The sequence below is a fragment of the Limulus polyphemus genome, unplaced genomic scaffold (genome assembly GCF_000517525.1).
Source record: "Limulus polyphemus unplaced genomic scaffold, Limulus_polyphemus-2.1.2 Scaffold77, whole genome shotgun sequence".
Classification (NCBI taxonomy): domain Eukaryota; kingdom Metazoa; phylum Arthropoda; class Merostomata; order Xiphosura; family Limulidae; genus Limulus; species Limulus polyphemus.
The window spans coordinates 954405-970762 of NW_013665687.1; the positions used below are offsets into that span (position 1 = coordinate 954405).

At 31.8% G+C, this 16358-nt stretch overlaps 1 protein-coding gene across 2 annotated transcripts in view; it reads right to left on the minus strand.

Moving 5' to 3' along the window:
• Positions 1 to 1948: 1948 nt before the first annotated feature.
• The window catches only part of LOC106467147 (UDP-glucuronic acid decarboxylase 1-like), a 29767-nt gene continuing 15357 nt past the window's right edge, over positions 1949 to 16358 (minus strand). For both annotated transcript variants that reach the window (XM_013927471.2, XM_022395770.1), the window contains 6 exons: positions 11333 to 11437; positions 10730 to 10911; positions 8991 to 9110; positions 7696 to 7858; positions 6060 to 6163; positions 1949 to 3808 (listed from right to left, as the gene is read on the minus strand). In XM_013927471.2, the coding sequence (XP_013782925.1) occupies positions 3725 to 3808; positions 6060 to 6163; positions 7696 to 7858; positions 8991 to 9110; positions 10730 to 10911; positions 11333 to 11437 (758 nt within the window). In that variant the 3' untranslated portion in view covers positions 1949 to 3724. The remainder of the gene's footprint in view (positions 3809 to 6059; positions 6164 to 7695; positions 7859 to 8990; positions 9111 to 10729; positions 10912 to 11332; positions 11438 to 16358) is intronic.

Sequence of the window (16358 nt, forward strand, 5' to 3'; positions counted from 1 at the left end):
TGAAATATAATCTTAATGACTGAAAATAGTCTGGGATAGCATCATCGTAGCTCTGACTTTAAATGAGATAGAATAATTTTGGTTCTGACTAGGGTCTGGGATAAAATCATTGTGACCAACATAGCGTATCATATCCTTTTGAATTCGACTTTAGTATGGGATATAACGATTGTGACTCTTGACTTTTGTCTGGCTAAAAGTTAACGCCATTCACATATTAATTTTGGATTTCGGAGAGTGCCTTAGCACTCTCTATGTAGGGACGGCACGGACGCCCGTATTAAAGCAATCCAAAAGTCATCTTGATTTTCTTTTCTATAGGTCATCATAAGCTAGATATGAAAAGCTACCTGGCATAGTCGCTCTATCTTTAGTGTATATGCCGCTTTTCAGCTATCTAGAGCATCCCAAAGTCGAAAACAGGCGAATAGCCAAACCAAAATTTCTTATTTTCGTTCATCATCATCATCTTTGTTCAATAGGCCTAGCGCCTACCTAGTTCTAGCAGTAACTATAATTTTCTCATCATTTGATAGAGCAAGGCAGTCTTCACGATCTTTGACTACCTACTTTATTATTATTATATGCAAATTTTATAAATCTTTGGGCCCCCCAGTGTCTAGAGTATAGATTGTATCCCAAAGCTTTATTATTAGGTTTGTTTGTAGTTAAGCACAAAGCTACACAATGGGCTATCTGTGCTCTGCCCACCACGGGTATCGAAATCCAGTTTCTAAGTTGTAAGTCCGCAGACATATTACTGGGGGCTAAAATAAAGAAAGTCATTAACACTGTTTGAGAGAGGAAAAAATACCACCATATATTTTCAAGAATCTGGTTGGTTCTGTAAAGTATAGGTTTATTCCGAATAATAGGGTTGTGATCCTAAAACTAATGTTGGATATTAATGAGTGTCAATTTCTTACTTGGTGTGTATTGAAAAAAAAATCATGATATATAATAAAAACACCTTAGGTGTTAGAAAAAGGTGCAGCCAAAAAAGGATTGAGTGTGTGACTTAAAGGAAAGAAATTAAAATTGGCAGCTAAAGTGGTTACTACACTTATAGCATTGATAAGAATTTTACAGTAAATATTCATTCATTAGTTAGCTAGACCGCGTATTTTCTTCAACTTGAGGCATGAACTACAGGAACGGCAGCTAGTCGTCAGCACCCACCACCAATTCTTGGCCTTTTTTTGACTGACCGAACTGTTGAATTTCTGTCATTCATTTGACTGTCACTATTATAAATCCCCCACAGCTAAATGTGTAAATTTCCCATCCCCCCCCAAAAAAAAGGAACGCGAGCCGTGTATGGAACTCTCGGATTTACGGTCCAGGCACACTACCAACCAGGTCACGCCTTATCCTAGTTAAAGTATGGGAAATAAAATTCCCATTAATTTGCTAGTAAAAACTATTAAATGTAGAAAGAATATTTAAAAACTAAATCACGTGCAAGTATTTGTGTTCTTATTGCCTACCATTAATTTTATACTTTTTAAAGTTTTCATTTGTTTATTTCAAACAGTTACATTTTATATAGTCATAACTCTGTTACCATATACATATTGGCACTGTGGTTACAAATGTTTTGACATCTTTCAGTATCACTTCAACAAGTGTATACCAATCACATAAACGTACTCATTGTTATTCCTTTTGTCAAAACCTCCCAAGATGCTTTTTGTACAACAGAACCCTGTCTGTGAAAGTTCTCATCTCACAATTAAATGAAATATTGTATTTTAATACAAGACATATTATGGATGTAAATATTTATTGAATGCAGCTGGTTAAACAGAGCCTTTTACATGTCAGTACGAAAATTCATTGAGCAAGAAATTATTTTTCTCTTAGCTAACAAATACAATATTATAATCATATACAAATCCCTATTTTGTATATATATATATATTTAAATAGTTTTTTTTTCTTGACATCCCTATTTAGCTATGACTGGACACATACATGATCTGTGCATACAAAGTGATGTTTATGTCAGTGTAACTTTGTTCAGTAACTGTGGATTTCCATAGAACGAAATTGTAAGATTTTGGTTTGTTTGTTTCAGAGCAAAGTCACAATGGCCTATCTTTTCTTTTTCTACTGCAGGGAATCAAAACCCGGATTTTAGCATTGTAATTCCATAAAAAAAATGGATAAGACTGAAGAGTAATTTCTAAGTCTAGATACATGTTTTTATATATGGAATTTGAATGGGTAAATTAGGCTGTATAACGTCAAAGTTGATGCATAAGTATGTGTGAATTTTATTTGTTTTTCTTTACTGTTTCATATATGCAAACATTAACTTCAGGTATCTTGATAGGAAACTTCTGAAAAGTTTTAATTTTCATCAGTATCAATGCTTCATTGACTCAATTATCACAAAAAGAACGATTGTTTTATTTCAGTAGAATAGTTTTATAAAGGCTGTTTATTTCAGAAAAGATAAGAATATATATATATATATATATATATATATATTAAGACAGTTTATCAGCATCTGGATACATTGAAGTAAAGAAAACATCCTTAAACCGTTTTCAAAATCTTTCTACATCAGCTATAATAAAATGAAACATGTGTCTTATCTAACAACTAGAGTTAAATAATTCTGGTAGAAATAGAACATTTATTAGCACACTATACCTAGTAGTTTGTGTAATTATTTTGTTGTCTTCTGAAAACTTCACAACTGATGTAAAGAAATGTGACAAAGGTACAACCATATATTTAACTACCAAAATGTTTTAGATGTATCAACACAAGTGCGTGTGCATGCTTCACATGAGGTTATATAGTGGTATGTTTAAAAGAATGTATTTTTATATAACAAATTCTCTACCAAAACTATGATAATAATCCTTAGATATGTGATCACAGCATAATTTCAAAACATGAAATGTGAAATACATTTATAATTTGTAAAATACTATTCTGTTACTAATCTTTTTAATTCTTAAGCACAAAGGTTAACATTTGTCTATTTTCATTGTACTTGCTTTGTGTTTTTAAGACGTTAGAAAGTTCTAAAATTCACTTTTTAACATTTAGAAAAAAAAAGTTTAAGTTTATAAGGCATCCCCCCCCAACCTAGAACCAGGAAGTATTTTCTTATTCACTCGTAGTAAACTACACACTAGTATATAAATCAGGTAAAAAAAGATTTGGTACAGTACCTTTAAAAAAAAAGTGAAATGTTTATAGAAGAAATTTAGGTCTATGTTGTGAGTTTGATGTATTTTGAAGAGAGTATTCATTAAAGATTTTCATAACTTTAAACAACACAATCTCAAATCACAAAAAGTTCTGGCTGGTTTTAAATTATCTCAGTCTTTTTCTTACAAAATAAGGTAGCAAAATTACCAGAACATTTTCTATGTCACGGCCATTTTGTTGTTAATGAATGTTTGATGTCATATTATGTGAAAGTATCTATCCAACATAAGACACCAGAACAAATAAAGGATAATAAGTATCAAATATACTTTGAAAGAAAAATTTTGTGTTCACACATGCTTCAATTAGAACATTTTTTAAATTACAAAACATTTTGTTTCATAAGGCCTTGTGCAAAAAACAAATAAAAACATATTTTAGTTTTTAATTTTCCATTACCTTCAAATACCAGTTCACCAAACCCAATCAAGGAATACAGAATAATGTCCTAGTTTTCTACAGCTTAACATCAAGTCTTCTGTATGAGGATCCATTACTAAGATCTTAATCCAGTTTTTGACATTTGTATTTCTTTTTTAAAATAGTTTACTGTTTTCTGTAGACCATCTTGCAATGACACCTAGAAACAGGAAGAAGATATGTTTAGCTAACACATAAATTTCACTTCATATAGCCAGTTATGTAGCAACTGAATCTCTGAAATTAAAAAGAATTTTCCTTATCACTAACAGTTTTAAATATTAAACTGAAACTAGAAAGAACTATGGTTGTATTTGCACATGATAACCTAGGAAACATCTTCACATGACAACCTCACTTATTTTGTTGATATTTTACCCTCAAGTTATAAGAATATTACACATATTATACAAAGTATTGTTCAGAAGAAAAGTAAATATAAACATCATAAAACAAGTTTTCTCAAAAGGTTTTGGAAAAGATTTTTACAAATAAGGTCACATTTTAATTAGCAAAAACTTAATTTTAAGGCAATTAATAACAGCATCTTGTAAAAAATAATAATATTTTTGCAGTTATTGTGATATTTCATTATGACATGACTATAAAAAATTATTTAAACCAGTATATGACAACTCAGTATCTTGGTTTAAGAACTAAGCTTCAAATAAAGTTAAGTTATTACAAGTTTCTATTTTGAATATACAACCAAATTTCACTGTCAGCTAACAATACAAAGAATTAAATTGTGGTGGATTGCTACAAGTTCTTCAAATACCTATAGAATGATAGGTTTCTTTTTAGTGAGTGTAAAACACGTAAATACACCAGTTTGATTTTCGATACCTCACTAGTATGAAGGCTTGGTTTGGTCTGATATTTCATTGGTGGTAGTGTCCAGGGTCACTGATGAGGAGTGTAATTCTCAGAAACAAGTCTTGCTCACAGACACACACACACACCCCAATGAAAGAATAGACCATTCCAAGCTTTAACTTGTTGTTAAACAAATGTTTAAACAACTCTACTTATTCAATTATGTACAAGCTGCCCAGTGTCAGCTAACAATACAAAGAATTAAATTGTGGCAGATTTGTACAAGTTCTTCAAATACCTATAGAATGATAGGTTTCTTTTTGGCGAGTGTAAAACACGTAAATACATCAGTTTGATGTGTGTATGTAGTTGTGTAATTATGTACCTTTACTAATAAAATAACAAAGTGAGCCTGTCAAGATCCTGCATTGTATCTTTTCATTCAGAAATAAGCTGAACAATAAAATAATGAAAGCTTTTCAGCCAAAATTACTTTAACTCGGCATGAGCTAGATGGAGGATCTTAAGCAGCATTGAGTCTGCACTCTCATTATTAATCAAAGTTGAATTTTAAGTTTATCCATTAAAAAACTTTTTATTGAAAAATACCATTCAAGGAAGTCAAATAAGTACTAAATTACAGCATTCCAATGATTTCAGCCTTAAAATTAGGTTGGGTTTCGTTTGAATTTCTTGCAAAGCTAACCAAGGGCTATAATGCACTAGCCGTCCCTAATTTATCAGTGACAGACTAGAGAGAAAGCAGTTAGTCAGCACCACCCACTACCAACTCTTTTACCAAGAGATAATAGGATTGACCATCACAGTATAATGCTTCCATGGCTGAAAGGGCAAGCATGTTTGGTGATGGGGATTTTAAACTACCAGGTCCTATATGGATAAACATATTGGACCACAGTGCTCTATATCATTATATTTCATCTGCCCTGGATTAGTGAACTTAATTAAGCTATGGTAGGTGTGTTTAACAATGCTTTATTTGGTGCAGAAAAGTCAATAAAAACATAATAATGAACAACAATCATTTATAGTCTTTATTTAACCATATCTGTGCAGTTCAATTGGTTTCTGTATATACTGAGGAACTTCCATGGTATATAAATTCAAAGTAATAAAAAAAACCAGGTTTGTTTATCTTGGAAAACCTAGTACTATGAAAGGTGAGAATTTGCAACATTATAACACTAGCTTCCATTTTGAAATTACATATAAAGGAAAACAAACAGTTTAAACTGAGCTGTTGTATTACTGAGGTTTTAATTTTTTTAATGACCCTAACAACTTCCAGACATTTATACAGAATTTACAAAGAAAAGAAAAAACTAAAGCAAATGAAATAATCTTTGAATACTATTGAAATACAGTGAATAAATCCTGCCTTGTCCTTAGTTATTTTAGTAATTTTTTTACAGTAAATTTTCAATCTTAATTCAACCTCTGACATTATTGTATGTTAAAACACTGTATTCCAAAAACGTGGTACTTTTTTTTTATAATTATAATTTACATTTTCATTGAAACTCTTTTTCCTTCTGTCTGATATCATAAGTCAGATTAACTAACAATTAATTCACCTTGGGACTCCAATTTAAATAATTTTTAGCACGAGTGATGTCAGGTTTCCTCTGCTTTGGGTCATCTTCCAGACCTTCTTTGAAAACTATTGGACTAGAACTCCCTAAAAAATTATAAAAGCAAAAGACATTAGACAATCACATCAAACACTTATTCTCAAAATTTATTTATCATATAGATTACTGGGTGTCTGTTACAGAAAAAATAAATTTAAAAATATTCTTCCCAAACACCAACACTAATATATAATTAACAAAAATAACTTATCCACTTCTATTATCAAGTTAAAGTAACAAATTACAAGGTGCACATTGTTTTTTGTATATGCATTTTCAAAGTTTTAAACTTTTAGAAAACTGTCTTATTTTAATAAAATCATACTAAATTTATTTGCATATCAGCCCCACTTGTCTATTGTAAAAACATTTTTCAACAAAGGATAGTCTTCAGATTCAGGTACCTCAATTTGAATGATGTTCAATATTAACTGTAGGGACACAATATTCATAAAATATACTGCATCTTAACAACACACCAATGTACAGTGACAGTGATATGAAAATTAATTCCATTTAATACTTGCGGGTGTAATGTGATAAAACAGTTTTTAATACAGTAACAGGTTTCATAAGGAACTGTGTTTTCAAGAGTATGTTTAAATACAGAAAATTTACATACAAATAATCTGTTAAGAAAAACATGAAAGCAATATCCATGTATATAAATTGGCTTAAAAAATCAGTGTTTCTGAAATTATGTTTTTGTTTTAGTACAGTAAGAGAATAACACAAATAAATTGTATTGAACTACCTAGTAATAACTGTATAATTAGACTTTTTAATAAACTTTAGTATATTAACTAATTTCTTTCTCATTTAAAGCATATTTTTAAATTAAATTTGTTTAGGATTGTGTTATTTGTTATATGTATTTTATTAAAGCTTTTATTAACATAGAATACTAACAAAGGTAGCATGAAATGCCTGTCTTTAAAAATTAATACTATAAATGGGGATATGGGCCACCTCTTCTACTATTTCATACCACAGCACACAAACCGTTCATCTGATGTAAAGGTTGCAGTGCTATGCAAGGCAATAAACGTCACTTTCATTTCGCATCAGCTTCGTGTGCCTTAACTACTAATCTCCTCTATCATTTGAGCCCTCATTCATGAAATTAAGGTAGTAAACCTGAAATGGTTAACAAACTTGAAAGTTTATCTAATTGTTTATAAATTATATTTAAATCTTTGAGATTCCTAACAGAATTCCTCTAACAAATTCCTCAAAGTTGATTCAACTAATTTTTCACAACAAATTGAGATGCCGATCAGACAGCTGGATGCATATTTTTTGTTTAAAATTTTAAATTTCCAAATAAAATGAAATACTGAAATTTCTTTTAATTAACAAAATACTTAATTAATACTGAAATATTATAATTTTATGGTGGATGTTCTGTAAGGAAACACAAACTTAATTTATTACAAAAACCTTGATAAAAAAAGGCTTTTATGGATGTGGTCTTTTTTTTCATGATAAGGATACAACTTCCACTCCATGAATTGAAAAATAAATGCTTTAATTCAAAAACAATAACTGTTTAAAAAAAGAGAAATTTAGAAAACCTTACCAACAAACTCTTTAATAAGAGTTGCAAATTTTTCAATTGTATATTCATCAGGATTTCCTAAATTGACAGGAAGGGAATAATTTCCATTCATTAAAGCAACAAGTCCTTCCACTAGATCAGACACATACTGAAATGATCGTGTCTGTTTTCCAGACCCATAGATCTAAAATCAATAATATTTGTTACAATTAATCCTAAAATAAAATACAGTTTGAGCTAGTACTAATAACTCTGTGATCACTTTTATGGAAAGATATCATATTTTGTTTATCAATAACATAACTATTACATAATAATCGTGCAATTGCAAAACCCTTAGGCATTACTGGATAATCTCTCTTTAAAATCTAACTTGAAGAAAACAAAAGCCAATCAATCTTTTAAAAGTACTGGTACTTGGAATTATGATGTAATGGCACAGAGAAAGTAGAAAACAAAAATTGAAAATTGGATAGTTTGAGATTTTTGAAGTATTATATACATTGTGCAGGTTCTTTATAGTCATGCAAACCTTAATATTATACTATAAATATACATGTTTAACCAAATGTTAGTTGGAGAAATAGCGAGTTATTCCTTAAAGACATTCCCAATAGAATAAATTACTATGATAACAACACTGACTTTAAACACTTGTTGCCAACAGTATTGAACATGACTGGAATTTGGGAGTGTACGCATATAAAGACACACACACACACACAAACTTAGCATTAAATGAAAACTTTAGTTTCTGGAAAAGTAATTTTACAAAATATCTTTTAGATCTTGTATTATTAAGAAATTATCTCAACACCATTTCAGATTTGTAACAAAAGAACTCACAAAAGAACTCTTGGTGCTATTACCTAACTTTAAAAAACAACTTGGAACTATTTTCGTTACATAGATATAATTAAATATGTAAGTGATTATGTAAGTAATGATGCTAATGGCTAAAAATATTTCCACACAATCACTAATGAAAAGTTTTAAATATATCAAATATAATTATAGACACCTTCCTTACAGCTCTGATATTTCTGAAACCCCTATTTAACTTTTTCTGTGTTTTTTAATATTTACTTTTAAATTAAAAAATTGAGTAATGTATAGTACTAAAATTTGAATTATAATGTACAGTCTGATACAAACATATTGACATAAATTCATGAAATAGTAGTTCAATAAAATTTTGAATGCAAGTTAACAAATGAGATGACATGGCCTTTCACCCATGACCCATCTCAAAAGGGTTAATTCTCTCTCTAAATACATGCATATATAATAAATTAATCTTAACAAGCTATACTTACTGTTATGGGAAGATTTTCTATGGCTTGAATAATAAAATTGCTAACAACACGTCCATCGTTAATGTGCATTCGGGGGCCATAGGTGTTGAAGATACGAGCTACTCTTACTTCAATATTTTCCTAATTAAATAAAATCAATAAAAATAAAATGTGTGTTTATAAAGTCTTTGAAGAGGAATCCACAGAAAGAAAAATATTTTGAAAAGGTTGGGAGAAAAAGCAGCTGTAATTTTGCAATTATTTTTTTTCACCTTACTTGTAAATTTGAGCAATATCATTTGTACAAACTAGAACACTAAAGCATTTACACTTACTGTCTATTGCCTGCCAAGTGTACAGTATACCTAATCATAGACAGTGATGTAGCAGTCACTCTTGTATGTGTATTCATTGTATTTATATTTACAAAAACATTTTATCACTCATATTCATGTTTTATACAACTTATGAACCAAATACAGCTACTGGATTGTTTAATCATTCAAACAACTTATCTTTAGGTGTCATTGATTACAACTGAGCATTTTACAAAACATTTTAAAGCACAGGTCTATAGACAAATACACAGTAATTCTTTCAACCATTGTTTCAGAAATAACAAAATGGGCAGAATTAAGATATTATTATAAAAAAGCAAAAATCTTTAGATTTTTTAACAATGTGTTTCTAACCAACTTGTTTTTGTTGGAAAGAATTAATGTTATATCATCATGCAAAAGCAAAATCCTTTATGTTTTAATAATGAGTTTCTCATATAAAATATTCACTTAACGTATTAATTTATTACCAGTTCCCTGACCGGAAAGCTTGAAGTGAATTAACTGATATAAATTGAAAAATACAAGGGAAGCTCTTCTCATTTTTATCTTTGTTAAAGATTTATTAGTATGGGAACTAAGAACTTGTTTTTTAATTAAAATGATTTCCAATGGCAGGAAACCACTAAAATCCACATGAAAGTATATGAACAACTAGTTATTTCTATATAAATGTTAAAACATCTTCAATACATTATACAGTAAAAACAGACTCAGCTTTTGAAGAACTTCGGTGTCTTTCCTCTGGGTAAAGGAGACAAGTCAGTCAAGTCCATCCTATGCCTAGACAGCACAAGCTTTTCCAAAAGCTAGGACAATTTTTAACTCTCTTTTTTTTTTTCCTTTTATTTATTCATTTTAGCTTTTTTTTTCACTTTTTAAATCTTTTTTCTTACTTTCTAATAATTTGTAATTTTTGTACCAGTCTGTAAGTTTAATTTTATTTATTTTTTCTGAAGAGTAGGGTTGGGTAATTAGCTGAATTAATCAATTACATCAATTAGTGTCACATAAAATAATAAATTAATTTCACGAAAATAATCAACTAATCAAAATTAGTGTTTTGGATTATTCTAATTATCCAAGTAAACAAATATTACTATTATGGTTTCTCATCATTAGTTTGATTAATTCACGGTTGTTCAACTTAATCTATTAGTGTCATACTCATGAAAATAATCAATTGATCTAAATTAATGTTTCCAATAATTGCTATTTATGATTTTTCCAACTATTTATATCTAATGTAAGAATAATCAATCAGTTGAATGTAATCACTTAATGAGCCAAGCAATTAATCAATTATCAAATTCTACTAATTGCCCAGCTCTACTGAAAATATCAGTACTCTGTTTTAATTCTCTTGTATTGTCTATAACCTCATGAAAGCCTTTCAGTTTGATATAAATCTGACCCTCTTACCTTTCTTACATAAGCGTAACAAATGGCCTCAGCTGCACGTTTACCTTCATCATAACAAGCACGTGGGCCAATGGGGTTGACATTACCCCAGTAATCCTCTGATTGTGGATGAATCTCAGGATCTCCATACAACTCAGATGTAGAGGATATTAAAAATCTAGCCTTCACTCTCTTAGCTAAGCCTGAAACAAAAGATGTGGAGATTGTTAACATCTGTTTGGTGTCAAATGACTGTTACATTTAATACCATAAAACAAATGAGGGGTAAGGATGGTACATATATATGCATTCATCAAAAAAAGGTAAAGGCAAGAAACAAAAATAAAGTTAAAATAGTTTCAGCAGAGCAAATTAAATCTAACTGGAAAATTGTTTTACACGATTGAATCCATTGAAAATGCATAGGAACATCACACCAGAAAAGTAAATTGTAAATAGAAAATTACTTATATTGGAGGAAACAACTTAATATTCTAGTTCTTATTCTAATCTGAATTTCAAATAACACATCTAAACTTCTTTATCAACAAATGTTAGCAAAAAAAATAAATATCTATGTCAGAAACATTTAAACAAATTTGGAGAAAAGAAGAGTTTACTCACCAAGCATATTAATTGTTCCAAGGATATTTGTTTTAAGTGTTTTTATTGGATTCAGCATGTAATGTGGAGGAGATGCAGGTGAAGCTAGATGATAAATCTGATCCACTAGAAAAATACAGAGATTTCTTAAAATAAAACAATTCAACTAGATCAAAGAAAGTTATGTAATTTGACTGGCTGTTGAACTAGTCGTCTTCACTTACGTTCATCCTTTTCCTAGAAACAGAGTTGATCATTTGTTCTTCCTCTAATGCTAAACATCCACATCCAAGTAATTACATACACAGAGAGCACCAACTACATAACATGTGTGTTCTCCAGAATACCCTTTATTTTCTGGATAAAAAGGAATCTAAAACATCAAAACTGAGGAGGAGGAGGGAGATACAGACAGCATTTGTTTCGAGCAAATAGTCAAAGTTAAGTAAAGGAACACAAAGTAATCAAATTATAGATGACAAAGGAACAAAAAATGAACCACACATCTATATAAAAGTTGAAGATATAAAATGAGAGACTTATTAGTGGGTGCAAACAGTACAAAAGAATTAACCAGAATATTGGTATATTTAAAATAAGGTACATGTCAATAATTACTACTAAGAACAAGAGATCTTATGATGTTCAAATCTTCTATAGATACTAAAACCTTTTAGACTACAACACAAAATTCCAGAAAAAAAATAACAAAAACCTGATTCACAGTATATCAAAATATTTAGTTTCTTGTTACTTCAGTAGTAAATTATAAAGCATTATGTATGCTGTAATATACACACATCACTTATGCTGGAAAATATTAAATATAATTACAATAATTGGTAACTATATTAAACCCTACCTAACACTTTTCACCAAGATAACAGCCTGTACTTGGCTGTTATCAAGAAGTATGGTTGACAATTGTTTCACAGATATTGGCATAGGATTATGGTTCAATGTTCATCATAAAAACATTTAATTCAATTGAGAATTGGTGATTGTACTGATCAAAGAATATGATTGAAATTAATGCCAAGCTCTTCAAACCAAATTGGAAAAATACAGTGGATTATTACATTATTATCTTAGAAAAGCCTTTGTCCATCAGGGAGAAAATGCAGCATTGTGAGATTTGCATGATATTTGCCCTTCTAGAGAAATAAAACCTGCTAAGAAAGCATTTCACACCCCATTTCACCCTACAGCAGCTTGTATTGTACTTTTGGAATACCACAAGCAGAATCAATTGCACATAATTTTCTTCATCTTTTTTTTTACCCAACTATAAGAATGACAAAAGGTGAATCATAACTAAGAAGACCACATCACTTGCTTACAGTTATTCATTATCCAATAAGATAAGCCATTATTGAAAGGTTTGTTGACTAAGGTTTGTTAACTACAATACAATCAAATCTGTACTTATAGGATTCAACAAGCACCTGATAAATCAGATGATCATTTTGTTTTGTATATCCAAATACACGGTGTTCCACAAGTGTGTGTGTGGGGGGGGGGGTGTCAATAAAATTCATGGCCAGTCCGTGTATACAGGAAGAAAAGTCAAACTGTTAGTTCTACTGGACAGTAAACATATCATACCTACTGAAATGCAATCACATCATTACATCTTGTAAACATTTATGTCCAAAGGTACTCACATATTCTGATGAAGAGAAAGCACTCCACTTTATCTAAATGTAAACACAACATTTATGTGCAAAATCACATAAAACTTTCTATTAGACAGTAAAAATTTTAATTCTTGTCGGAAGGTAACCATATTACATTACTCCACCCCCACATGTAATAACAAGTATTATGTCAGTTTATGATGTAACCATCATCAGGCTATAGCTCTCTTCCAAGAGGAGAGCAACATATCCTACATGCACAGCAATCCCCATGAGCACCAGCACTTGAACAAAGGCTCATAGTTGATGAGGCAAATTAAATACATGGGAAGTGGGTAGGAAGGATGGAAATTGAGAAGAGGTGAGTAACTATATGAAATACATTTTCAGGCAAGGAAAATGTTAATTTCAGAAAGATCTACTCACCTCTGTGCACAACAAAGATCTACATCCCCACATTGAGAAGATGGTTTAAGGGCCAGTGCAGATAAGGAAATTAAAAAAATAGGTTGGCATAATGTAAGATTACTACACCAGCCATTATCTCATAGGTAGTCAGATGAGCATGAGTGTGGGCTTTGGCAATAAGTCAAGCCTTTCTCTGTTTGAAAAATACTTATCAAAATAATCAAGTGCAGGGAGAAAATATCCCATACCTGCATTCCGAGGAGAACACTATTTATAAAAAGGGAGTAGGAGGTGGAATGTCCGTCTGAGGTTCATCAGTGGTTGTCTGAGCAAAGGAAAGGTGATAGAAAAATAGTGTAAATTCTCACTAGTTCATCCTTGATCTCCCACAAACTCAGCCTCTGAATCAACAGGAGAAAAAACCCATCAGACTAAGGCCTGGATAATGTTATACTCGTGAGGCTGTCGAAGAGAGGCACTAGGCAACTCCATGTCTGGAACATGAATGTGTGTATTCATATTCATGAAACGTCTCCAATTTCTTTTTTTTAAATCAAGAAAATAAACAATAAACTTAAGCCCCATGAAGAAGATCCAAAATAATTAAAAGGAAAATGTTGCAAATGCAGTAATATCACTAAAGGGAAACCTGCAGTAAACACATAAAATCATTCTTTGTCATTTTTGCCATAGAGAAAAAGTCATTAAGAAAGAATAATGGGGAGCTTATATATGGAATGGATATAGAGGGTGCATTGACATAGGTGGAGAGAGTCACAAGATTAAAATCCCTAGGGGCAATATAATAGGGTATAAAGACTGAAACAAGTGAGATAGAATTCATAACAATGTTTAGATGAGCAAAGAAGAGAGCCTTTCATCTGGATAAAGCTAATGTGTGAGAGGAGACAAGTGTATTTTGGAAAAGAGGTTCTAGTCTGAAAGAAGAACCAAAATAAAGAAGCCAACTGTAAAGCTCAGAAAAGGTCCATAAAAACTGAAGAAATAAAATGAAAATTGCAGGGGATGAGGAAGAAGATCATTGACAAAGTAGCCCTGTAACCAGTGATTTTAAAAGTAAATACACTGCTCTCAAAAACCATGTAAAAAGAAAGAAATTGGTTCAATCCTGGCTTAGAACAGTTGCTGCCAGAGTTGCAAAGTCTAGGATTAGTGATCAGAAAAGAAGAAGCTTGGTACTAAGGGAAATCACAAAGGTAATGATAAGAGGACTACCAAAGCAGAAACAAAAAGACTGAAACACCAAAGTATGAAAGACCACTCTGTGGGGAGTATCTAGCCCAAGGAAGACAGTTGATCCACCACCAGGATCAAAGCTCCTGGGACATGACAAGCTAACAACTGAAAGTGGTGGTCATGGTTCCAAAAATGAAAATCCAAAAAGCATAGGTCCTGAGATCAAATGCCTCTTTGTCAGTTGATGTATGACATGACAGTAGAGTTATCCAAATGTATCATCACAAGATGACCAGATAATGAGACTGAAGATGACAGCAAGCTTGATAAGCATATTTGAGAATGTTGATATTGAAGAGATTACTCTCATGGAAATCATACCCCAGAAATGATTATAAGAGTCCAAAACTGCCTCTACATTGAAAGAGAGGCATCAGTAAACAGATGCAGATCAGGGAAAGTTCAAGGGAAGATATATGCCCAGTATCATTTTGGATCAATCAAGCTATCACAAAAGCAAGAAGTGAAGAGATGAAGGAAGAATATACAAGAGACAACAGGAAATTTCTGGACATAATCCATAGAATTGCCATGTGCCACTGAATGGGATGCATACAGGTGCCTCATGAAGGAAAATAAAGAGACATAAAAGTTTTGGTAACCATAAGCTCCATAAAGGAGATAGCTTAGCCTGACATACAAATAAGTTGAAAAAAGGCTCCCAAATTAATCAGGTACTGAGTGGGGGTCCACACAGACTTGGAAAACTTAATCAGCTATCCCAAATGAGACGTTTCCTGATGGAGAAAGAAGGTTACAACCATAGATGCTTCTTTAGATAGAGCTAAAAGAAGCCAGTCATACATATAAAAGTGGAAATAGAGACCAAACAAATGAATCCTCCATATAAATGCACTCATGACTCAATTGAAAACATACAGATCCACAGCTAACCTGAAGGGAATGGCCCAGAATTCAAAAATCTGATCATCATGAATGAACAGAAGATAGTTATGGGTGGATGGACAAACTAGGATTTGGAGAAAAGCATACAAAACACTGACTTCAGTCATCCATAGCCCAGGAGAGAACACCCATCTCAGACTGAGAAATCAACCATTTTGAACCACAAAATAATAAAATACATTCAAGAATGAGAGATTTATAACAGAGTGCCAACCACCTGTCTTCTTGGGAAGAACAAAAAGATGAAAGTAAAAACACTAAACGGATTGAGGACCTATTCCACAGTATCAGTAACCCACAGAGAAGGCTCAGCCACTCCTAGGTGCCAAAGGCATGCAAGATCTGAAGGAAGATGGAAAGACAACTAGAGAAGGAGAAAGAGGAAGTTGACTGTGTGAAGACAGGGAAAGTCCATGGGAAAGCATATGTGTGATCCAACTGTCACCTGCAAAGTGAGTCTGCATGTGTGAAATGAGGGAGAACAGAGATCTTACCAGATGGGAGCTGAGGGGTGGCTACAAAAGTGAGTGACCCATGATTCATGATGGCTAGCCTTCCAGGAGTAAGGACATTGAAAATGAGCAAATTGAAAAATGGGAAAGGGGCAACACAAAGAGACTTTTAAGGATGTTAAATCTGTTGAGACTTCCCCTGGAGCAAGAAACATGGGAAACCAAAGTAATCAGAGAAAAGAACGCTGACAAACAGACTCAGCTTAAGTCTCCAAAGTGTAAGGAACACCTCCAAAGACCTGGTCTCAAATGAAGGGTGCCAGACAAAGGTCAATGAGATAAGACTAAGATAGTGAAAATCTGAAAGAAACAAAGAAACCAAGCTAA